Raw genomic sequence first — 25,557 nt, forward strand, 5'->3', positions numbered from 1 at the left:
GATAACGCCCTGCTCATCCTTGATGTCTAACTGGATGGGTGGCGGCGATTATTCCCTCGTGACTTGTACTAGTTCTACTTTTGAGACTATTTTGGTCGCGAGTCGGAAGTAAGTCTTCCTTGCTCGGTTAGACACTAATTCGGAGGTATCGCCCATGATCATTTGAATGTGCCCCTTCCGCGGCTTATTTCCACGCGGTGGCCACGACCTTTCCCGCTCCTTCTGGAAAAAATAATGTTTAATTATTGTTTTGAAAAATTAATGTTAAGTAAAGATTGCTTTGGACAAGGAAACTCGTGTAGGCTGGCGGTACTTCAAAACTTGTAGATATGGGCCCAAGGGTTCGTAGTGCCATTGTAATAGAACGGGAACAATAGGTACCCTGTAGGGCCGTCATGATCCAACCCGACAGGCCGGGGTTGCTCTTTTCGTGAACTTGTTATGCGGGCAATGCATTGTGGCCGAGTTCGGTGATCTTCCCTTGCATGCCCTCCATGCTCTCTACGAGCACCTCTTGTACTCCCAAGGTTGTCTCTGTAGAAATATGGTTTATTGTCAGTTGAGGACGAAAAATATTTCTTCTGATCTTAGGTGGGAGCCTCTTCGTAAGATCTTGATGTACTGCCGATGCAGGTCCTCCATTGACACGATCGTGGGGACGTGGCAGGGCGTTCCATGTCCGTTGGTGGGGCCTCGACTACTTGGATGGTCGGTGCAGGAAAATCTACCCCTCATTCCACATTCCCCCACGCCTTTGGCCTGGTTGACCTCTCACCAAGTTGTGCATCTTTCTCTATCGAAGCTCCGTCTTTCAAGGTGTTTGTGTCAACGTCGTCAAAAAAGCTCATAAGCTTCCCACATACGACGTCATTTGATGTAGTTTAAATGGCCAATTAACAATATAAAGAACTTAAATCCTGCAAAAAGAGTACCAGAGGGTGTTACCAGCGTTGGCACTTTGACGATCAAGTCAGTGGGAGTAACAATAGTAGGGGAATATGAGGGCATAATATATAGGCAATCTGTGTCAGGTATGCTTGTGTCCAGGTCGCTCTTGTTCGCACAAAAGTGAGCCTTCCAGTCTCAGTCATGGTACAGACCTTCCGCTCATATTCTTGGCTTTGGGTCAGTGGTGTCACATCCATCGTCTATCCTTGCCCATGTGGCAGTGGTGACCACATAGGATATGGTCTAGGTTGCCCACTGGAGGAAGTAAGGTAAATTGGCTTTAGGCTTTCTCTTTAATTATTTTAGGGTCATTGTTCTGGCAAGGGCAAATGTGACGAGTTCGACCTTGAAATTAAAGTAGAGACAATCAGGTTCGAATTCAAATCAAATGTCACCTGATCATTCTCTTGCTCAATTAACTAGGTCATCCTATGTGGGGCCAAAATCCAATTTGCTCTTAGTGGTAACTTAAAATTTGAATAATATTTATACCTTAATTATAAGGTTTAGAGAACCTTCTAAGTGAATAGTTGATGTGGGATTATAGTTTTCCTTTTATGTGAAATATTTGGAATTGAACCAATTACTATGGAAGCAAACGATGGGTATTTATCGATTTTGTAGATTAAATAGGAACTTTATAGAGTTATTGTACCATTTACATGCATGTCATATTTATTTATTTTTCACATAATTTTACCACTAAATGAACCCATGTAGTTTAGTTCCACAACAATATTATCTTTAAGCGTAACACGTCATATAGTACTCTTTTACGACAATTACGGATAAATATTTCACATAATACATTAGGGCTTGAAATGATTGATTTTGAATACTCGGCTAGAGTAAGTTTATTACATATAGTAACTTAAAAATATTATATCTAAAGAAGATATCTCGCGAGCTAGGTCATGAACCTCGAAACGAATGAAGAAGAATCGAAACTCAAGTTTATGTAAGAGCAGTTTATTCTAACTCATTTATATCCCTAAACATAAATATTATCTTACATCTAAGTTATATAAAAAACTATATGTAATAATGCTAATGTCATTTATATAACTAAGAAACGTATTTTACAAGAATTGCATAAATATTATTAAGTGGATAACGTGATGAGCCTATTTTGACATTTATAAAAAATAAATAAATAAATAAATGAGCCTATTTTTTTTTTTTTTTTTTTTTTTTTTTTTGATAATGCAGGAACCCGCAGCCAACCATATAGGTGCACTGGGTAAACCTACACTCTCGTATAATAGCTTGCAAACCATACGAGAGATGTAAACCACACTAGGCTAACCATGTGTGACAAGCTCGACCTAGCGACCGTTGGCAAGGGGATTCGAACTTGGGTCAATTGACCCAAGCTCTCTTGCTCCAACCGCTAGGCCACCCTTGCGGGTATAAATGAGCCTATTTTGACTCTATATATGTACGACTACTTTGGTTTCTTTAGTTGGGTAATCGACACGTTCATTTGTACTTGTACCTTTTTGGAATATTAACATGACCAAATAATATTTTTGGGAATATAACATAGACCACCACATATTCGACACGTTAATTTGTACTAAGGAATTTTTATTTGAGCAGACAAGATAGACCATTATCAACCCAGCAAAAAGTGGATGACTAAAAAATTTGAATAGTAATTTGTTGAAGATATGTTTTTGGCAATTTAATTTGGTTTCAATTTTTCTTTTTTTTTTTTTTTTATATATTTTCAATATTCTAGTATATCTTTTGTGGTTTATTTGATGTTAGATCCCGTGAAATATACAGATTAACTAATAATAATTGATTTGCACATAAGCTTACTCACATGTATAATATGTGTGTTCAGTGGTGGTTATTTAACCATATCAATGGATAAAAATAATCCGGTGTAACATCTCAATAACTTGAAAATGAGTATGGAATGTGCAAATAACAAGTGAAATAATATAATATTGAGTATCAAGATTATAGTTTAGGGTTTTAATATAATATATTAATTAATTAGTTAACATGAGAAACATGTACAAGAAAATAAATATATTGTACCATTTTTCATATACGAATATAAAGATTAGAATAGTTTTCGACATCGTTTTATTTCTTGAAAAACATTCATCACTATATATATTTTTTTCAATGTACGGCATCAAACTATCATTTAACATTTGATCCCCGTTCAATTGAATAGTTCCGACAATTTGACAATCTTAAGTACATAGAAAATATTATTTTAACTGATGTGATTGCGACTAGCAAGATTTAGTGAGATTTCAAGAGGAGTTACGAAATTTAGGGACGAAAGATTCAATTTTTTAAAATAAATAATTTCAAATTAAGATTAAAAAAGTACTCAAAATTACATATGTATGTATGTACTAGATCTGTTGTTTCGGTAATTGTTTGTTCGCATTGTATTCTTCTTACATGAAAATACACAAAATATTAGTACGATTGAATATGACTTGGGTCGTCGGTCCATGAGAGTACGTACGTAAGTAAACTTAGATTATTGTAAATTAAAGAATTTTTTTTTTTGACAAAAGTAGAATGAATAAATTCTATATTTTTAATTAAAAAATAGTAAAATAAATATATTGTGAAATTAATAAGAAATGACTTTGAAGAAACTTTATGTTAAAAATTGTACTCAATTGGATTTGAATTACTTTTGTTAGTCGGAAAAGACAGTGGTGGTCCATTTTAGTATGCTTTGCTCAGGCAAAACCATTAATGTTGTTGGAACAAGCTTTTGTGCTCTTATCCCACTTTTTGTAAAGTTGAAACATTTCTATATTTTTCTCTATCTTCATCGTACATACATAATATTCCAACCGGATCTTTATTATTATGATTGCTAATTTTATAAGGTGTGGATCCATTGACTTCTCTTTGTAATGGGTTATTAATTTGAGCCTTTTTAATTATGTTATTAGATTTATGTTGTCAGATACAGTGGCGGATCCAGCTATGGTCTAGGGTGTGCAACTGCACACCCTTGATTTTAGACAAATAGTAGTGTTATACATAAATTGATAATAAAGGCTGTTGGTTGAGGTGGTAAATGTATTCTTCATCTATTAATAGGTCATGGGATCAATTCCACACAATTTCGAACTTTCTTGGCAAAAATTATGGATTCGACTTTATAGTGTTGTAATTTACAACGACACTGCGGTATAGCCAACATTTGCCAATCCATTAACAAAATCATAAATACGTTCAGATAGTGGTTCATTATTATTTTTTTCTTTACACAAATAAACCTTCTGTCATATTCGTTACTCGCTGTGGCGCCCGAGCCAGGATTTGATATTAAAATGAGAATATTTTACGGGGTTTCGTGGTCAGTGCCTCCAACTTTTTTTTTATAACCTACTCGTAAAATTCATCATAAAATAATTAAATATAACGCTCAAAATGTAACTATTGTAGCTCTTTAAATTATATTAAAAAGGAATTGAATGGTGTAATTAGATTAAACACCAATAAAATAGTATTATTAAAAAAATTGAGTGAGGATGGGATTCACCCCACCCCACCATACACTAAGATCCGCCACTGGTTACTCGTGTATATTTCAGACAACATAAGTTCGATTGAAATGATCTTCCAAATTTTGCGACAGTACTTTCGATATGAAATAAATAAGCAGGCAGTCTATTATATCATATGTAATGAAATTAAATCGTTCTTCATGTGGACTTTAGCGAAACGAAAGTTTTACACAATAAATTTAAAAACACAAGCCCCCCAGTATAATACATAGGTACATAGAAAAATCGCATTTTGGGAATATAAGTGGCTAACCGGTGTAAATGCGAACTTGAACAGCCATAATTAGAATGGTAAAAACACCAAAGAAGAGTAGAGTGTGAATGATCACAGATTTGCCGTTTGTGGTGAAGCTCCCAAATTCAACGGGTCGGGTATTGCCCGGCATCTGAAACAGTACGCCCGGAGACATCAAAACGAATAGGATCAGCCCGATTACTATTGGGGCCCAATCCAACATTTTCTTTTTTTTTTTTCTTTCACTAAGTTTAATTTGCCTTGAGTTGTTGTAGCTAGGATAATTAATGGTGGTGAAATTAATATTTCAGTTTTCTGAAATGGATTATGCTTTTGAATCGAGATTTTGATTGTGTGGTTTTTATATTTTATTATTGGCTTGTTTTCCAAGGAAAGCACAAGGGTTATTTTTCTCTTTTGATTGCTTTGGATCGTGGGTTCGTAAGATGCTCTCACTATTCTTCTTTTTCTTCTTTTTTTCTTTTTTCTTTTTTCTTTTAAATTGTAAATATTTGATCAAATATCAAATCGTCACCTTAAAAAAATAATTTACTCTTCTAATATATGTAAATTTGTTATTTGCATCACAAATAAACATTGAGCGTCGCATGATCGAACGGAAAAACTTTAACGATCAAGTCAACCTCTAACTTCAATTAACAGTTAAATTACTGTCTTCGACAGTTAAATAACTGCTGGAGACAGTAATTTAGCAGCCAAGACAGTAATATTAATTAAAATATTGTTTTTAAGAAAAAAAAATTAAAAAAATTGGGAAAAAAAAAGAGTCAACGGCGACTGACCGGCGGTCTCCGGTGTTGACGGGTCAAATTTGGGGTCAAAATTGGTTAATTGGTGAAATTGGGCTAAATTGAGGTGTAAATCATGAAATTGAAGTTGAATTGGGTTTCAATGAATTGAGGGTAATTTTGGTATATCTAAAAGGGTTTTCCTTATTTGCAAATAAGTTTGAATGAGTTGGAAATATTTGCAAGACAAAATAGTTGGATGTCCCTTTTTGAATTAAGTGCCCTTGTCATGGAGCTATTTGCCATTTGCGCGCCCACTTAGAATTATAAGGTTAGAGACTGTTTATAATTATGATTAAATTAGTATGGATTAGGACCTATAGTTAATATTAATTAATAGGAGCAATCTGCTAAACATCCTTGGCACTAATATTCTTTCAAATTAGGACAATCATATTATCGTAGTTTGTTAAAATTAATTGGAACAACTTAGTTACAGAGATTAGACAAAAAATAATCATCTTATATCGAAAATATATTATCATCCTCTAATTCATCCATTCTTGAAAGCACATCCAATCCAAAAATTAATATTTCTTCCACTCTTCCGCCTTTCTCTGCGAGCCTCCGTCCACCGACCGCCTAAATCCCGCCACAACATCATTGGAAAATGTTATTTTCATCTAAGATGTCTATTTTGAGTCCAAATTATCCAACTAAGTTGTCCATTTATAGTCTAAACTATCTATTTTAAGTGTAAACTCTTCAACTCAATTGCCTAAACTGTCTAACTATGCTGTCTCGAGGGACTTTTAGTCAATTCAAAATATCTAAAGGGACTATTAGTTATACAAAATATTTTTAAGGAAGTTTTAGCCAATTTTTCTAATTAATAAGGTTAAACTTTCATGGGCCACCATATGTAGTTTTGGGCCTTTACTAGCTTATTAATTCCTTTTGGTTTTGGGTTGGACTTGTAATTATTGGGTATCGGCCACGGTTCAGAATTTTGGGCTTTGGCAGATCATTTTATTTTTTAAAGTCTATATCGAGTTTCTTCCGGTTACACTATTAGCATAATTTTTTCCTTATTTCATCTTTCATGTCAATTTGAATTTCACAGGGTACAGAGGAGAAAAGAATAAATGAGGTTTTTATATTTTTATACATGTAATATCTATAACAATTAGTTTCATAATTCCTCTTATTGGAATTTGTGTATTTTCTTTTCTTATGAGGAAAGATTTCTTCAAAGAAAATAATGTTCCTTAATTCTATGACCATTCATTCATTAATGCAGAGAATTGCTGACTTGTGCAACAAGAATCTATGTGCACCGCAAGTGTGTGTATCCAATACAAATGCAATCTACAGTATTCAACTTTTATTTGTTTAGGTTTAGGTACTTAATTCTACCTTAGCTAAACACCCCCGCACTTTAAAAAATTTATAGAGTGGTTCTCGACCCGTCCATAACTCATACGGAGTTTCATCCTTCTTCTTGTCTGATATTTTATTAAGATATTTTATTAGCTACAAATATGTTATTCGGATGGACAGTTGGAAAAGCTTTGAAAATTAAAATTCTTGAAGTTTTGAATGAAAATTGAGTTCTATTCGATCTTTATTTTCTTCATTTCCATGTTCATGAGAGTAAATAGGTTCAAAAGATCCCTCCACTGATATTCTTAAACTACAGATTTTTTTTTTCTTTTTCTTGTTCTTCGAAAAAGGCTTTAAAATCTGTTCATTCTCTTCTGAGTTTCACACTTTACCTTGCCGTAAGGGATTAATAGGAGAGAGAAATAGGTATTTAACCTTGCCGTAGGGGATTAATAGGAGAGAGAAATAGGTATTTAATTAGTATTGGAGAACTTATTAACTTATTAAGGATAAGTCCGCAACATAAGTAATCAATCGGTAATACGATGCTACACCCGGTGATTTTCACCGGGTAACTCTCTTATTGACATGTATTCTTTTTAATTTATTTTATAATTATATTTCTAAAACCCAATGGGTCATAACTGAACTCGTAGTGAGAATCTTATCAGTTAGGATGCCTGGTTAAAATCACCGAGTATAGCATAGATATTGCCGTCATCAATACTCCATTGTGAGTGAGAAACGCCACATAATCCGGGACAAATGATTCTCTCCAAAACCTCATGTAAATAGGGTCAAAGGAAGTATATATTTTATTTTCATTTCTGATAAACGAAATCCATTTAAATATTAAACTCACTTTTTCCAACATTGTTGTCTAAATTAAAACAAAACAATAATTTTATTATCTTCTGAAGTTATCCGCTTGTCTGACGAACAAATCTTAAATTATGTCTAGGAGGGTGTCTAAAATGTTTAAAGAAGCTTATAAGATGTTTTAGAGCTTATAAGCTCTTCTAAAGTGTTTAGTAATTTTTTTTTTTTTTTAAATCTTAGGCAATGTTTGGGAGCGTTTTGGAACTTATTTTAATTTCATTTTGAGAAAATATGTTTTGTGGGAAGAATTTGAGAATGAAAGTAATGTTTGTTTATATTTTGGAAGGAGACAAAATACTCTGTAACAGTCACATCATGTTTGAAAGTGTAGAAAAAAGTATTTTAGAAGAAAAAAATTGAAAGATCAAGTGATGTTTATTTGTTTTTTAGTGAAGACATTTTTCACTGTAACAGTCAAATCATTTTACTGTAGTAGTCACATCATATCTGAAGGAGAGAGAAACTTTTAAGATTGTTTTGAGAAAATTATTTAAGAAGTGTAATAAATATAATTTTGTTTTGGGGAATCAATGAAAACAAAATAAAAACACAACCAAACATTGCCTTATTTTCTTTAAAATAAGTTGTTGGAGATCAAATAAGATCTTTTTTAAAAAAATACATCTACCCCACCTTTTTATTTAAGATCTTATAATGAGTAAACATAGGAAATAAGCTCATTATCCAAACTCTCTAAAAATTAATACTAAAAATAATATGTAGCAGCTTATCAGCTCAAAAAACATCTTATCGGACGTAAGAGCTTATCAGCTGTTTAAAATAAGTTTAGCCAAACACCATCTAGGAGTGTAAATGAGTCGAGCCAACTCAAGTTCGTTTTGGGTTGTTCCCAAGGTCACGACCCTCCCCCTGTTTTCTTTTTAGCTTTTATTTATTGATTTTTATTATTAATAAAAATGATATATAAATTTAAAGTCAATTTATATATTATTTTATACATTTTTTTTATTATAATATACATAATTTATATTCAAACAATTTATATAAAGATAAAAAGAATAAAAATAATTAGAAACTGGGAAACAGATACGGGAAAACGACATAACCCAAAATGGGGTTAAGGAAATTTGGGGCAAACATATTAATACTAAAAGTATATAAATATATTTATAAATATATATGTTACATAAACATATATAAGTTTATTTATATTTAATTTTTTTTCCACACAAATATATTCAACATAAATATTATTATCGACTATCGATTCCCAATTGATCACTAAATCATGTAATTAACTTTGGAAGCAACAACTTTTTTATAGAAATTTTCTATTCAAATAAGTTTCTAACTTTTCAGGAATTACAAAATGGCTCATAAGATGTCCTGGAAGTGTTCTCGAGTATTGAACACAAAACGCGACCGAAACGTGAAAATGTTAAGAAGTTGAAGTTTTTGTGCTACATATGATTACACTTCGTTGATGCCCTCAATCTAACCGAAAATTGCTTAATGAACGAAAATGTGTATAACAAAAGTGTAGTTTTATGGGTGAACACTTTTCTTTGAGGCTTACAGGAAAAAAATAATTGTTGTTGAGGGGTGAAATGCAATTTACCAAACATGGAACAAAAGAAAATGGGAAACCATGTTTCAACCATGTCGGAGATTCTACGTTCCCCATTGGTTCTCTCCCACAACACAACAACATGCATACGTATTCGTTACTACATTCTACGTCCACTATTCAATTTCCTAAATTAAGCACAAAATATTTTGGGCATTCTTCCTTTCTCTCTCTACCTCAACAAACAAACCAATCCAATTCCTAGAGAGAGAGACAAGGGTGAAAAAAGAAAGAAAGAAGAAAAAAGGACCGATTAGCTTTCCTCTTTGGCTCGTAATAATCGCCATTTTCCCGGTTAATTCAGCTTTAATCACACCAGGTATTAATCTTTTTGTTTCTGATTTTTCAGTTTTTTTTTTTTTGTTTTTTTTGGGGGGATGATTTAATTTAGGGGATATATTAACAATTTATAACAATGAATGAATTTAGGAGGTGGATTATTGTTAATCGAGTAGATGACGACGAGTCAAGGGGGGTTATCGTCCCGAAGAAGTATGTCGTTGACGCACTCTTCGTCTCAGTCCCGGAGAAGAGCCGCCGCCGCCGCTGCTGCCGCATTGGAGAACGTCGGCAGCGGCGGCGGCGCAGGAGGAGGGGCTGGCGACTCCTCCTCCTCTAGCCGCAAATCTCTTTCGACTTCTCGTTCCATGTACGTTCCATCTACTTTACTACAAAATATTTCTTTGTTTAATGATTTATACATTCTTGCACTAATAACGAAACATTTAGAGACGAAATGTTCGAAACAATCGACTTTATTAGCAAGCTTTACTTAATCACCACGCTTTGCATTCCGTATATGATTGTTGTTTAGCGTATATAAAATCAAATATCGAAGACGTCTCTTTTTGCAATAAAAGAAGTTCGATTATTTCGTATTGAAGATAAAGTTTCGGTCGTGTTTGCAATAGGGGACTAAATGGAGAAAGAACGGTGAAGAGATTGCGTCTATCGAGAGCATTAACCGTACCCGAAACGACAACTATTAAAGAAGCTTGTCATAAAATGGCTGCACGTAGAGTCGATGCCTTATTGCTAACCGATTCGAATGCGTTATTATGTGGGATCTTAACCGATAAGGTATTATAACTCGAAAAAAAAAAACAAATTATGCTTCAAATTCTCGTATCTAAAATCATTAAAAGAAATTAATTATTATTTTTATAATTAAGGATATAGCTACAAGAGTTATTGCTCGTGAGATAAATCTCGACGAAACGCCTGTTTCCAAGGTTATGACAAGGAATCCGGTATTTGTGCTTTCCGACACTCTTGCTGTTGAAGCCTTGCAAAAGATGGTTCAAGGTTAGTTTTCGATTTTTCGAATCGAACTAATTGTCAAAAAAATCCACGTGTCGTGATTCAAGTTTATTATCAAAGCATTAGGGGGTTATGTGCTAAAAAAATGTGGTATAGGGTTTTTTTGCTATTATTTATAACACGAGGAGTTTTTTAGCAATTAGTATGACACGGGGGTACTAAATGCAATAAAATCCGAATTTTGGTTTCGATATTGTCTTTATTTTTAATATTATGATATTTTACCTGACAGGAAAGTTTAGACATTTACCGGTTGTCGAAAACGGAGAGGTGATTGCTCTGCTCGACATAACGAAATGTTTGTACGATGCAATAGCTCGTATGGAGAGAGCCGCTGAGAAAGGAAAGGCAATCGCAGCTGCTGTTGAAGGTGTCGAGAAACAATGGGGTACATCGGTTTCAGGTTTGTGGACAATCATCTAAATACTTAAGCCTCGTTTGGTTGGTAAAGATAAATCATGATTGATTAAATAAATTAAGTCTTATTTGATGTTCGGTTAGTGCAATAATTTTTCGGGCGGGGCCACAATTTTTAGGAAATGGTTGTAATCTTGGCTAATTGAAAGATTATTTCACGGACTTCTCGTAGTCCAACAGTACGATTGGATTTTTATATAATTATTTAATTTTATTTTGGCTGATCTTATTTTAGGAACCAACCAAGGTCTTAGACTTTATTTTTTGGGTAAGATATAGAAGTCATAATTAATTAAATAATTATGTCTTGTTTCATGTTTGGTTAGTGCAATAACTTTTCGGGCTGACCTGCAATTATGAATAAAATGAGTTCTTATGTCGACGAATCTTATCTTGAAATTTGGAGAACCAAAAGAGGCCTTAGATTGCAAAAATAGGTGAAATCAAGAGTAAAATGTTTTTCTCATTTGTTTTGTTTTGGCTGTATAGTAATCAATATTTACATATTACGATGTTCGGTTTTGTCGGCTAAATTTTGAGTTTGATCGCTTTTTTAAACTCGTTGAAATATAGGTCCCAACACATTCATCGAGACACTTCGAGAGCGGATATTTAGACCCTCGGTGTCTACTATAATACCCGAGAATTCAAAGTAGGTAATACCTTCACTTGTACTATTTATCTATATTTTTTTCAAAATAATTTCCCCGTAAAAATAACGGGACGCTAAACGCACCTCAAATGTTGCTACTAACGGTGGTTTAGGATTGCTACGGTCGATCCAAGCGACACGGTGCTAGCTGCTGCAAAAAAGATTCTTGAACTCCGAACTAGCTCCGCTGTTGTTACGGTAGAAAACAAACCTCGAGGAATACTAACGTGAGCTTTTTCTCGTGTTTGAGATATATATATATATATATATATATATATATATATATATATATATATATATATATATATATATATATATATATATATATATATATATATATATATATATATATATATATATATATATATATACTACACATTTAAATCAACATTATAAATATTTCGATGTGTATGAATTTCGATTATTTAATATTCTCGTAATTCTTTTCTTAGTTCGAAAGACATGCTGATGAGGGTCATAGCCCAAAATCTTCCTCCAGAATCAACTACAGTCGAGCAGGTGCATTAATAATTTGATATTCGATTGATTATTAACATCATTTAAATAATACTTTTGGCGTGTCGCATTTGAGGACAACGTGGTAAATTAATAATCCGCTGAATTGACAAGATAATAAATCGACGAGAATTCATATGGACCCTGCGAAATATATAAAATTAATTTCATTACGACAATTCAAATATGTGATTAGATATGACAGTTATTTAATGTCTTTCGTAGTCTGATGGTTCTTCTAAATTCTATAAACTAATAATTATTAATTTATCGATAATTTAGTATTTCGCTAAATTAAATGAAATTTTGTTAGTCCAAGTCTATTAATTTATAGAGGTTTAATTGTATATGCTTTCCGTTTTTTGAGTAATTCTCTACATTAATTCTTTAGGTAATGACTCCAAATCCGGAATGTGCGACGATGGATTCACCTATAGTTGACGCTCTTCATACTATGCATGACGGGAAATTTTTACACCTTCCGGTAATTGATAAAGGTACATACATATATACTTCATTTCCGATAAAAAAAAAACATATACTAAAAATATATCGAAAGTTTCGTTATTTCTTTTACTTATGAAACTTGTAACATAAATGATACAGATGGAACAGTTGTAGCTGTCATCGATGTGCTTCATATAACTCAATCTGCTGTAGCCACGGTAAGTCACATTCGATTTTCTCGACGTCCCTTAATTTTTATAATAAATTGAAATATAATTAGAATATTTTTTTTTTTTTTACTTTTGAAAAGGTCGGAAATAGTGGCGGAGGCAATAGTGAATCTGCAAATATGTTGATGCAGAGCTTTTGGGATTCGGCCATGGCGTTAACTCCAGACGACGAGGAAGAAACACTGAGGTAGTTTGTCATTAAGGTTATATAAAACTCAATATTCTTGTTCCGTCTCGATTTTATTTTTCAAAATTTATTTATTTACAGTGGAACCTGGATAAATTAATAACCTCGTTTAAATAATAATTTCTTACGGTCCCGAGTCGGTAAAAACGTACTAAATTATTAGCTCGATAATTTAGTATTTCGCTAAATTAATAGAATTTTGCCAGTCCTGACTGTATTAATTTATATAGGTTTAACTGTATTGTATTATAATATGTCAGTGAGAACTCGTTGAAGATGCCTTCCGACGTAGGAGAGACGGGCCGTTCGATTCCGCAACAACCTTCTTTAACAACAAGCAATACTTTCTCTTTCAAGATTCAAGATAGAAAAGGGAGAATGCATAGGTTCATATGTGGTATGTATCTCTCTTTCACCATAGTGGTTAATCTATTGCATTTAACACCCCTCTGTTTACTCTAATTGTCAAAAAACTCCTTGTGTTATAAATATTAGCAAATACCCCCTTTCGTGCAATTTTATTAGCAAACTACGCGCTAAAGACGTACTACAATTTTAAGTGGTTTGTTTCTAAATTCTAATATTTATAACACGGGGAGTTTTATAACAATTCGGTATCATATAGGGTAGAAAATGCAATAAACTAGTTGTTAAAATCCCGTTTAAAATTGAAGCGAAAGTTCTTTAAGTCTTTAAAATCTCCGATTTTAACAATTTTACATTTGAATATGTTTTATTTGTCTCCGTTTCATACTTCACGATCGTAACACATTTTCTTTCCCTTTTTCATTCCTTTTTTTTTGGCTGTTTGAGTTCAGATACACAGAACGTGACCGAACTTATAACGGCAATCCTTCAGAGAATCGGGGCTGAAATCGACCGTAACAACCCTCCACAAATTGTGGTATATATTTAGCATCAATCAACTCTCAACTATATATATATATATATTTGTTTTTCTCAAAAATTCCAAATCTTACGATCTTCAACGGCCGTTTTTTGTTTTCCGTCGTAGTACGAAGATGAAGACAATGACAAGGTTGTTCTCGCATCAGACAGTGATCTTCAAGCAGCTGTATACCATGCAAAGCTCGCCGGTTGGAAGGTATTAATATGGTTCTACACTACTCGATAAATAACAAATATTTTAACAAAATTGTGCGATTATTAATGTGACAGGGGCTGAGATTACATTTAGACTATTTAGGAGGACTTCCTCGCAATCGAAAGGGATCGAAGATGGAATATGCCGAAGGAGATGGATCGGCTTCTTCGGCATATAGCGCTGTAGCAGCTGGAGCTGCAGTAATTGCTTGTATAGGTTTTTATGCATACTTGAGGAGACTTGGAAAATGAGAGTGCCTTCACTTTGGAATATTTGGTTTGGGTATATAGAAACTATACACATTTCAAAACATATTATACACACATATAGAAAAGTTGTGTTTTTGATGTTCTGCTGTAAAATCAATTTTTGTTTTTGTTTCTCTTGAAATAAGCTCTTTAAAGCTATTTTCTTGAAAAAAAATACCCCTAGGCCTATTTTTTATATTTAAATTTATTTTTTTCAGAATATTTGCAAACACCCTAAACTTACTAAAACAAATACTTAATATTTCACAATCATTTACTTCTGCTTTTGAATAAACTTTTGCAGACACCACCTGGTGAGTGATGTTACATATGGTATTCCCTTTATATTTTACGCACATGTATAACATATACCATTGCCAATTATCAAACATTAATTTTCCCTGTTTATTTTGCATTTTTTTTCGAAAGTAGAATTTTTCATTATCTCTAGATATGATTTGGATGCTACAGTATATTTTGTCTGCTCTCAATATTTAAAATTACCCGCATTCTTAATTTATTTCTAGAAATATATTCCTCAAAAATAAAATAAAAAAATAAGATTCAAAACACTTTCAAACATTGTTATTGTTCCTAAAGCTGTACCTTTTAACATAAAATAATGCCACCATTTGAACAAAAACAAATTGATGCGACAAAAGATAGTATGGTCCAAATGTAATAGTGGAAAATAAAGTAACGAGTACCTTTTTGTCTAATTGGATCTCTTTCCCCCCACTTTTATTATTTGAATACTAAACCCCCAACTTTACCAAACCAAAAAAATACAAATTCGAAAAAATGTATTGTGCGATGAGTTCAACCTACAAACTATCGACATAAGAATCAAACTCAGAGTTGTTGAACATGACAGACACTCTTCTATTCCACTTACTAGATTACCGCCTTTATTGCGTCTCAATATTTTTTCACTAGTTACTCTTCTATTCCACTAATTAGATTACGCATTTATAGTCGCGGCCGGTGGCGAGACCTCCCATGGAAAAATATGGACTCAAACCCCTCCTTAATTTGAAAAAAAGTATACACTATATTAGTCCAGCCAATTTTATCATTTAGTCCATTTAGTCCACTCAATTTTCAAATAAAGCCAAAAAATCCTAGTTTTAATTTTTTCTTACTTATTTTCTTGTTTTGTCAAAACAAATCCCAATTGTTTTTCCTATGAGGCAGCATCTAATCCACCCAATTTTTATTACTCAGCCCATTCAAAATTCAAATTAATGCAAAAAAAGTCCTAATTTTTTTCTTTTTTATTTTCCTGATTTCTAGTTTTACAAAAAAAACAATTCTAAACAAAATTTCGGGGGCGTCACCCCCCTCCAACCCTTTTAGGCCTACCGTGTAACAAGTTCTGGACTCGCCACTAGCTGTGGCTCAAAGAAACTGTGTATGCATACAAACTGATAAGTCATTAGTTACATCTTCAAACTAAATAAATGTGAGAAATCATTCTTCCATGATTTCATCACCACCCACCAATCAAGCTCGATAATATCTGTCAAAATCAACAATATGATTTGGACAAATGCTGGAAATCAGCTTGCAGTTATAAATGTTTATTATTCTCCATAAAATCTCCAATTTAAAAGCTTGCAATTATACTAAGATTTTGTGTAAAGTGTAACAGTTTATCAAGTAAAATACAAATTAAATACTCTTTCAAAGAATATTGTTCAAATTCAAATCTCCACTCATTAGGGCTTTTTTCAAGATTTTCTTGCAAATGTATATATATTATTCTTGCTTTCTTTTAATTTCACTTTCTTGGTGGGTCCCACCCAATTTGCACGCCAAAGTAAAACTGCAGTAGTAGCAGCTAAAAAGAAAAGAAAATAAGTTTGATTGTGGGTTTCTTGATTTTCCTGATATTAGCCAAAAAAAAAAAAAATCATAATCAAGAAAATTAAAATGAGGATTGTTTTCTTGATTTCCCTAATAATTATTACAGTTTCATGTGTTTTCCGACCAACCCACCAACAGCAGCAGAAAATCAAGACCGTTGTGGTATTAGTTCTTGAAAACAGATCATTCGACCACATGCTCGGTTGGATGAAGAAATCCGTAAACCCTTCCATCAACGGCGTAACCGGCAATGAATGCAATCCAATTTCAACAACAAAACCCACACCCGCCAAAAAAATCTGCTTCTCAGACGACGCCGAGTACGTGGATCCGGATCCGGGTCATTCATTCGAAGCGGTCCGGGAACAGGTATTCGGGTCAACATCCTCAACTATTCCTTCAATGTCCGGTTTCGTGGAGCAAGCATCCACCATTTCTCCGAATCTATCCGAAACTGTAATGAAGGGTTTTAAGCCCGAAAGCGTCCCGATTTACGCAACCTTAGTTCGCGAGTTCGCCGTTTTCGATCGATGGTTTTCTTCGATACCCGGTCCGACTCAGCCGAACCGGCTCTTCGTCTACTCGGCAACTTCTCACGGTTCCACTTGCCATGTGAAGAAGCTTCTCGCGAAAGGGTTCCCGCAAAAGACGATTTTCGACTCGCTCCACGAAAACGGGTTCGGTTTCGGCGTCTACTTCCAGAACATACCCACGACGTTGTTCTATCGAAACTTGAGGAAATTGAAGTACATATTCAAATTCCACCAATACAATTTGAGGTTCAAGAAAGACGCTCGGAACGGGAAGCTGCCTAGCTTGACCGTGATCGAGCCCCGCTACTTCGACTTGAAGGGTTTACCGGCGAACGACGATCATCCTTCGCACGACGTGGCTAACGGGCAGAGGCTCGTGAAGGAGGTCTACGAGGCGTTGAGGGCCGGCCCGCAGTGGAACGAGATGCTCTTGGTTATTACGTACGACGAGCATGGCGGATTTTACGATCATGTCCCTACGCCTTACGTTGATGTACCCAATCCGGACGGGAACACGGGCCCGTCGCCTAATTTCTTTAAGTTTGATAGGCTCGGTGTTCGTGTCCCTACAATTATGGTCTCTCCTTGGATCAAGAAAGGAACTGGTATATATATGTTGTTGGCTGCTGGTTCTTTCGTTATTAAAAAAAATGGAGTAGAATAAAAATAATGTGACTAGAAAATTTAATAATTTGCTAAAGTTATGTGATTTGTTCATCAAGATTTAGTTATTATAATTTTTTTATGATGACTTATTTATTTTTTTGTTTTATGTGTAGTGATAAGCAAGGCTAGAGGTCCAACACCAAATTCTGAGTTTGAGCATTCTTCAATCCCTGCTACAATAAAGAAGATTTTCAATTTGTCATCCAATTTCCTTACACATAGAGATGCGTGGGCCGGCACGTTCGAGCAAGTCGTTGGTGAATTATCTTCTCCCAGAACCGATTGCCCAGGTAATCTTCGGCCTCGTTTGATTATTAATTAGCTCTAATGATCATTACCCGCTTCGTTTCGTTTGAGGTTGAGGCACACCAATTAAGAAAGTTACTAATTAACGTCAATTATTTTGCAGAGGTTTTGCCTGAAGTGGTGCCTCTAAGAAGGACCGACGCGGACGAAAATAGGGACTTGACGGAATTTCAAGGAGAGGTGGTGCAATTGGCGGCCGTTCTCAACGGCGATCATTACTTGAGCAGCAAGAAAACTATGAATGTGAAGGAAGCTCACGAGTACGTAAAGGGTGCCGTTTCGAGGTTCGTAAGAGCAAGCAAAGAGGCTATCAAGTTGGGCGCGGACGAATCCGCCATTGTTGACATGAGGTCTGCTCTTACTACTAGATCATCCTCAATCCGCAACTAATTTGTATTTTCTTAGGTGCGTATGTAGTAATTTGTTTGCATCGTTAGCAAATACTATTAGATCATGGTTTAATTTGTAGACCATCTATAACTGTAGCACGGAAATTTCAACTTCTTAATGTATTCGTGTTTCGGATTCATGTCCGACATCTGAGGTCATCTGCCGGATACCTTATGTGACATTTTGCAATTTCTAAAAATTAGAAATATGTTTGAATAGCAAATTTTCAAATATTTTTGTTGCTTCCCTAATTATTTACATGATTTAATGATCAATTGTAAATTAATAGGTGATAATTATATTTATTTTGAATATATATGTAGGGAAAGACATAACAAGGACTTATATATAAATAAAAATTTATATATGTTTATATAACATATTTATAAATATACCCCTATACTTTTAATATTTACACATTTTCTGCAAATTCTTGTGTTCGTGCTTCATAGATAACAAATCATTCTAAATTGTTCATATATATAAAAGTGAACATTGTTTTGAAACATCACTTCAATAAATCATTCCAAGTAAACATTGTTTATATTTTACACAACCATTATACTTTATTGTTTTAAGTTATAATTTGAATTTGAACTTACCGCCATATGTTAGTGACTATATTTTCATGGCCGTATCCTCATAAGATATTGCTCGTGCTTAAATAGCCACATAAATAGCATCATATTCGAGACCAAGACCACTCAAAATTTTGACAATAAGTTCTTCATATGAAATTGGAGCACCGGAAGTGGCAAGCTCATCGGCAACACATCGTTCTTCAAAAAGATATTCGGCTATGGTTTTGGTGTCTTTCGAAACTTTGGTCAAAGAGTTTCGGAGGCTGAAAATCCTAGTATGCGACTTATTTGCATACAAGGTGTGCAGGGCATCCCAAGCTTTTTTTGAAGTGGTAGCACCAACAATGGTGGAGGTGATGGTTGGGTCAACCGATGTCATTAATGCATTGCGAATAAGTTGATCTTGTCGGAACCAAAGTTCGTAAAGTGGATTGGAAATTTGTTGATTATTGGAGTGGTTGTTTGTGATGGAGTAGACACACCGAAAGTCATGCCTGGAAACTTTTTTGGAGTTACTCGTTGGAGTATTTGAGGCTCTATACTATATAGAGATGTATAAGAGATTGAGAATGAAGATAATTTATTCCATTCATTTACACGTAATTATGCAGGCATATAAACTAGTAATTATGCAGGCATAGAAACTAACCCTAAATAAACTCTCATTATTTCTAGGAAATACAAGATAAACACAAATCAAGAATAACAACTTAATAATCTACAACTTAACTGACGGAACGAATCGCGAAGGGTTGAAGATAAACTCTAATAATAGTAATTAAATTTCAATTATACTTAGTAACAAAGATAACCATGTTATAACTATTTCAAACTAATCAATATAAAGTACAAAAATATATATGTTTGTTTTTTTAGATAATATTAACATGTTGGAGCATGGTTTGTGTAGGTTTGTTTATGAGTATAAAACATGTTGGAGATACTCCTACACTCAAATATATACATGATACACCTAGTGGAGTGTACAATCGAGTAAGGATGCACCTTTCACTCACACACAAAAGGGGGAAAATCATTGAACTGCCATTGTTGTGTATATATACTTTTTTTGAAAAATTTGAACCAATATTAGTAACTTAATTTTAAAATTTTAATTTGAACTTTATTAATTAAAATAATATTCTCAAAAGAAAAATAAAAAAACCGTCGACAGCAGGGTTCGAACCTGCGCGGGCGAAGCCCAACAGATTTCAAGTCTGTCTCCTTAACCACTCGGACATATCGACTGATGATGACATTATGTTTTATTTAATATATCATCTAATACTATTGTGATTTATTCTACATATTAATTTCAACAAACAGACTCCATTTATAATTAGAATTCATATTAAATATAAGACAGAGAAGATATAAAACTTAGACCATGGTCCTAATGATTCGGTGCCAAAATCCTTGGTACTATCAAATGCGAATGAGTATTAATCATCGAGTTGTTTGATTTCCGTGACAATTTAGAGAGTTTTCTATTCTACAAAGAGTATCCCCGCTGACTTAATTGTCGGAGGTTAATTGCCGGGCCAACCCCAACAAGTCATCTAGTGTTTGCCTCGATTTTGTAGGTTGGGGCGAAGAATTTTACTATGCACGAATACTATCGCTTGACATTCGGATTGTAACACCACCTTCACCTTGGACACATGGCAAATAATCATGCTTTCCCGATTTACTTGAACTTGAAGATTGGTGAGTGTTTTTGGGCGGCATCAAATACCAAACTAAAGTCTTAATAATTAGATTCTAAATTCCAATGTAGTCAAAGTTCTAATAGAATATTTGCAAAAAATCAACAATTCAGTCACACAAAGATCATAAAAATTGCATAAACTATTAATTCAAAATATAAATTACCAAAAGATTGCGGAAAATAAAAATTAATATGTGAAAATGATGGAATAAGGTGATGAATCAGAAAAAGTTTGCAAAAAAATATATATACAAAAAGAATTGCAAAAATATACAGATAAAAATGAAATTGATAAATTAAGAGAATTGAAACTAAAGAAAATATCTAACATTGCTCAAAGCTAATTATAATTAAATCTAATTTCCTCTTATTAATATTTCTTGTGTTCGTCTAATAATATCATCAAATCCTATGATTGATAAATTTGTTCTTAATTTCCACGTATGTCAAATACACACTTTCCATTATGTCCACATCACCCAACTCGCCCATATATGCCAGCCAATCAAAGTCAAGAATAACAGATAAGGTAATAACCATCGGCTAATATTTTTTTCTCTTCCATTTTTATGTATTTTATACACATATTTTTATTTGTTAATAAAAATAATAGTTTGAAGGGTAAAAACTTATTATTAAACATTTTAAAAGTATATAAATATATATAGTGGGGATTAACCTTAAAGGGACTTGTTTTTTACGGTTTGAATATTGCTATTTACGGTTTATAACAAAAACCACGTTATCTCTCTAAAACCCCAAAACTTCCAAAAAAAATTCAAAAACTCCCCAAAACGCATAAAAGCCCAACTTGGGCGCCCATTCATGCAGTGCACGCCCAAATTGGGCGTGCAAGCTGCATTTGGGCGCTCGAGTTGGGCGTTCCAACATGTATTTTGCGAAAAAAAAGCCCTACAAATCGATTTGTAGGGCTTTTTTAATATGAAATTGGTTCCGTAATCGACATACCCAATGCATATTAGACATAAAATAGTCGAAATTACCTCAAAAAATCGAAGCCCAACCCTTCTTCAAGCTTGATTTCAAATTTTCGATTTTTTTTTTTTTGCTATTTGTAGTTTGGGGGTTTTAGAGAGATAAAATGTATTTTGTTATAAACCGTAAATAGCAATTTTCAAACCGTAAAAAGCATTTCATTTTTATTTTCCTTTTTTTGGGTCAATTACATTTAAAACCCTCAGGTATGCAAAAATAACTTTTAGGTCCTTGTGGTATTGGTAATTACAACCACACCCCTTAAGCAATTAACGGAGTCAAGATTTCATGTCTTGCGGACCGATATGCTCTATATATATTTTATGCGGGGCTATTAATGCTACCGTAGACGAAAATTTATAAATCTATATAATATAATAATGATTTAAGAAATATTGGGGAATGCATACACCACTTCCTAAAACTAATAGTCCGTTAGAACCCTAACAAAATAAGTTATCCAATACATTATTCCGTAAGGTTTTCTAACAATATTTGGAGATTCATTGTAATTACCGCATACTACATGAACTTTAAAATTATTTTAGCATAACTCGAGCGGGTAAGTATAATTTAAACTTTTTCTTTTTTTAGATGGAATAAGTTCCAAATATTTGTACAATGTACGACCAAAATACCCGTATTTGGTCAGACACTTATCCGATCAAAAACACTTTTTCCACTCCCAATTATAAGCAGATTGTTGTACCTTACTCTAGGGGTGGTTTCGGTACGGTTGTCGAATATTTTGATCAATACCGTGTACCTACCGAATTATATGGTATTGAAAAATTCGATACCGTTACCGTACCAACAAGTGCGGTATACCGTTATTCGGTATACCATTACTTTCGGTACGGTATATCGGTATATGGTTCTCTACCGTTAATTTTAATTTGTTATACTTTGAAGACGATCTTTATAAAAACACAATACTTGAAACAAGAACATTGGCTATTTATATAATCTTATTCAATTTTTCAAAGCTCCTTCAATATTTATCAAACTTTAACTTCATTGATTTAGTGACACCTTGCAAAATAAGATTACTAGAGTCATGATCTTTTTTTTCAATCTCAATTTGCAGCTCCATTATTTCAGTGAAAACCAAATGGGATGTACGTTTTTTTGTTGCACTAAGCTTCAATGTTTTCTCATAATTTTTTAAGAACTGTATTTTAACTTTTTTAAGTTTCGACCTATTTATTTTATGTAGTAATTTTAATTTTAGTTAATTATTAACCAATATAAAATAAATATACATTAATTAAATTATAAAATTCAAATTTGTGGTACGGTACGGTATTCCCATGGTACTAAAATACAATACCGCTATCGTACCGTATAATAGTGGTACGGTACTAATACCGTACCAAATGTAATGGTTACCGAAGTTTCGGTAATTTTTCGGTATTATTTGGTAGGTATACCGTGGTATTCGGTAGGCGGTAATTATTTTCCAGCCCCTACCTTACTCAATCTCAATTGTACATTATACTGCAATCAACAAAATTGCCCTGCCATTTACTTCCCCTAATATAATAGTATTTTATAATATAAATACGTTGGCACTCTTTCCTCGTTGGCACCACAAAACCATTTTTTTAATTAAAATAAAAATTCCCAGCATTTTTAACAAAGTCTTTGCAGAAATGGAAAACAACCCGCAGCAAAGCGCCGCCGCCGCCGCGGCAGGGGCGTACCCAGGCCAGACGGCGGCGTACCCAGCCCAGCCGGCGTACCAGCACCTCCTACAGCAGCAGCAGCAGCAGCTGCACATGTTCTGGACGTACCAGCGGCAGGAAATCGAGCAGGTGAACGATTTTAAGAACCACCAGCTCCCCTTGGCCCGGATTAAGAAGATCATGAAGGCCGACGAAGACGTCCGCATGATCTCGGCGGAGGCGCCGATCCTCTTCGCCAAGGCGTGCGAGCTCTTCATCCTCGAGCTCACCATCCGATCCTGGCTCCACGCCGAGGAGAACAAGCGCCGCACCCTCCAGAAGAACGACATCGCCGCCGCGATTACCCGCACCGATATTTTCGATTTCCTCGTTGACATTGTCCCCAGGGACGAGATCAAAGAGGAGTCCGCCGCCGCCGCCGCCGTCGCTCTCGGTGGGATTGTGCCCGGTCCTCCGCCGGGTGCGGGTGGTGGTGTGACGGGGGTTCCGTACTATTACCCCCCCATAGGTCAGCCTATGATGGGCCGCCCCGGCGTGGATCCGAGTGTTTACATGCAGGCGGCTGCGCCGCCGTCGCAGGCGTGGCAGTCTGTGTGGCAGACGGCGGCGGACGATGGGTCCTACGCTAGCGGCGGCGCGACCAGCAGCGGGCAGGGCAACCTCGACGGACAAGGGTAATTTGATCACGCTTAATTTTCCCCCATTTTTTTCTGTGGAAATGCTTGAATTTATTCAGATCTGGTGAATTTGCGTATTTTTGGGTGATCCTATTTTTTGTTTAATTTCATTATTATATATACGGTTGCGAAAATTAATTTATGAACTGAATTACACAAACCTAAAGCTAAGAGTTAGTATTAATTTATTCGATTTATTTTTTATCGAAAAATGTGTTTTTCTGGTTCATTTTTGCCTACTGTTAGGGAACAATGCAATTTCTCATTATATGGTACTTGCGTTCGGGGAAATTTTATGCGTTCGCACAATCTGAAGTTAATACGTTATTCGTTTCATATGGTAATATATTAATGGGACCGAGAGAGTCAATAGTTATATTCGTAAGACGAATCAATCTAGTATCAGAAACTAAGAAAGTTTGTTTCTGGTAAATAAGGTATTGTCAACGGTACATTGGAGTTGTATGTGTATGATGATAACGGCACTTAATGAAGACGGCACTTGTCAAAATGTCATTCGTTTAATTTTCCCTCGGTCGAAAACTAAGAAACGGGGTCTCTCGGATTATGTCCAAGAAAGCTTTGTTTTTGGTAATATGCGTAATATGATAAATGGTAGTAATGAAGATGCATTATATAATCATATAATTCCGTATTGCCGAAACTAAGGTATCGTCTCTCAACATAAATCGACATATTGGATATACCATAGTGGATGGTGAATCATTAGCCAATTCTATTTCCCTCTTCTACCGTTATCGTATTGGCATATGCATGATGATATGTTTCTATTCGTACTGTATAATCTGCAAACTTGATGTTTGAAGAAGATTAGATAGACACCTTAATATTATGTGCTTATTTAGGGCGAAGAATATTTCAAATAACGGATATTGGATTATTGTCGGGATTCATATTGCATTGTTTATTGTTCTTGCTCTTTACTAGAAAATGGACCCAATTATTTATAAATATCGACGGAGTTTTTTGTACCATATTCCGGACTTTGAGGTCTGGCACTAATCTGACTAGTACTTTTGCCTCCCCGTTTTGTTTGAAGTTCCAAATTCATTTTATTTATACCGCAAAATATGAAGTCGATATTTATTGTTCGGTAACAATTTATACATGATGGTGGAGGAAAAAAAAAATTTCCGTGAGAGATACTTACGATGAAGTTGTGCTTGAAAGTAGGAGATCCTTTTATTTTTTTTCGAAGCTCTGTTGTTATGTTTTTTTTCAGGTTTTCGTGAAATAGCAAGAGCGTGGATACTGATACTGATTACGGCATTCTTGTTTTTCTCATCTCATTTTTTTTTCGGGTGCAGCTAAAAGGCGGGACCGTGTGCTGAGTCGAGAATAGAGAGTGGCGCCAAATGGACAACGCCAAAAGATTGGCATTTAACTGATAAGGCGATAATGATTTTTCGTGCTTTTGTATAAAAAGTTGAAATTCGTGTAGGGTACTCTCCCTTTTATCTCATTAGCAACCATGTGCAGGTCATGTTTTCATATGCAGCGATACACTGAGTTACGATTTTCTTATTTTAAAAAAAGTCGTATTTCTCGCTGATTACATCTCGGGTTGCAAGAGGGGTTTTTTCGTAATATCGTTGTGTTGATTTTCTAGTTTTGATGATTATGTTTCAAACTGTAATCTCTATTCAGAAATCACACACAAAAGAAAC

General features: G+C 34.4%; 4 protein-coding genes and 1 non-coding gene across 6 annotated transcripts; 3 read left to right on the plus strand and 2 right to left on the minus strand.

Annotated features, from left to right (window-relative positions):
• Nucleotides 1-4,626: 4,626 nt before the first annotated feature.
• LOC148771012 (uncharacterized) lies at nt 4,627-5,082 on the minus strand. The gene has a single exon (XM_088817644.1). The coding sequence runs from the start codon at nt 4,961-4,963 to the stop codon at nt 4,754-4,756; it is 210 nt and encodes a 69-aa protein (XP_088673770.1). The 5' UTR covers nt 4,964-5,082; the 3' UTR covers nt 4,627-4,753.
• A 4,289-nt stretch (nt 5,083-9,371) lies between these two features.
• On the plus strand, nt 9,372-14,756 carry LOC105951635 (CBS domain-containing protein CBSCBSPB1). Its single transcript, XM_088816739.1, has 15 exons — nt 9,372-9,658; nt 9,769-9,988; nt 10,251-10,419; nt 10,512-10,644; nt 10,892-11,062; nt 11,650-11,728; nt 11,842-11,955; nt 12,181-12,247; nt 12,636-12,741; nt 12,851-12,909; nt 13,002-13,108; nt 13,369-13,505; nt 13,927-14,012; nt 14,124-14,213; nt 14,288-14,756. Exons 2-15 carry the CDS (start codon nt 9,795-9,797, stop codon nt 14,462-14,464), a joined length of 1,689 nt encoding a protein of 562 aa, XP_088672865.1. The 5' UTR covers nt 9,372-9,658; nt 9,769-9,794; the 3' UTR covers nt 14,465-14,756.
• A 1,088-nt stretch (nt 14,757-15,844) lies between these two features.
• LOC105951669 (non-specific phospholipase C6) lies at nt 15,845-18,453 on the plus strand. Its single transcript, XM_012975119.2, has 3 exons — nt 15,845-17,465; nt 17,640-17,816; nt 17,936-18,453. The coding sequence occupies exons 1-3, from the start codon at nt 16,394-16,396 to the stop codon at nt 18,220-18,222; spliced, it is 1,536 nt and encodes a 511-aa protein (XP_012830573.2). The 5' UTR covers nt 15,845-16,393; the 3' UTR covers nt 18,223-18,453.
• A 1,515-nt stretch (nt 18,454-19,968) lies between these two features.
• On the minus strand, nt 19,969-20,050 carry TRNAS-UGA (transfer RNA serine (anticodon UGA)). The gene has a single exon. It is a non-coding gene; the product is annotated as a tRNA-Ser (tRNA).
• A 2,981-nt stretch (nt 20,051-23,031) lies between these two features.
• LOC105951671 (nuclear transcription factor Y subunit C-4) lies at nt 23,032-25,477 on the plus strand. Of its 2 annotated transcripts, XM_012975121.2 has the most exons (2): nt 23,032-23,866; nt 25,198-25,477. In XM_012975121.2, exons 1-2 carry the CDS (start codon nt 23,160-23,162, stop codon nt 25,199-25,201), a joined length of 711 nt encoding a protein of 236 aa, XP_012830575.2. In that variant the 5' UTR covers nt 23,032-23,159; the 3' UTR covers nt 25,202-25,477. The 2 variants fall into 2 exon arrangements, with proteins under 2 accessions (XP_012830575.2, XP_088672867.1); XM_088816741.1 differs by lacking the exon at nt 25,198-25,477 and having other exon boundaries at nt 23,110-23,957.
• Nucleotides 25,478-25,557: the final 80 nt, after the last annotated feature.

This window comes from Erythranthe guttata, chromosome 4 (assembly GCF_056151865.1).
Source record: "Erythranthe guttata isolate IM_541 chromosome 4, IM_541, whole genome shotgun sequence".
Classification (NCBI taxonomy): domain Eukaryota; kingdom Viridiplantae; phylum Streptophyta; class Magnoliopsida; order Lamiales; family Phrymaceae; genus Erythranthe; species Erythranthe guttata.

Excerpts from the sequence above, each read along its gene's own strand:
- LOC148771012 (XM_088817644.1), bottom strand. The coding sequence starts at position 4,963 with ATGTTGGATTGGGCCCCAATAGTAATCGGGCTGATCCTATTCGTTTTG.
- LOC105951635 (XM_088816739.1), top strand. The coding sequence starts at position 9,795 with ATGACGACGAGTCAAGGGGGGTTATCGTCCCGAAGAAGTATGTCGTTG. Across the intron at positions 9,989-10,250 it reads CTTTCGACTTCTCGTTCCAT|GGGACTAAATGGAGAAAGAA; the intron begins GTACGTTCCATC and ends TGTTTGCAATAG. Across the intron at positions 13,109-13,368 it reads GACGAGGAAGAAACACTGAG|TGAGAACTCGTTGAAGATGC; the intron begins GTAGTTTGTCAT and ends ATAATATGTCAG.
- LOC105951669 (XM_012975119.2), top strand. The coding sequence starts at position 16,394 with ATGAGGATTGTTTTCTTGATTTCCCTAATAATTATTACAGTTTCATGT. Across the intron at positions 17,466-17,639 it reads TTGGATCAAGAAAGGAACTG|TGATAAGCAAGGCTAGAGGT; the intron begins GTATATATATGT and ends TTTTATGTGTAG. Across the intron at positions 17,817-17,935 it reads TCCCAGAACCGATTGCCCAG|AGGTTTTGCCTGAAGTGGTG; the intron begins GTAATCTTCGGC and ends ATTATTTTGCAG.
- LOC105951671 (XM_012975121.2), top strand. The coding sequence starts at position 23,160 with ATGGAAAACAACCCGCAGCAAAGCGCCGCCGCCGCCGCGGCAGGGGCG.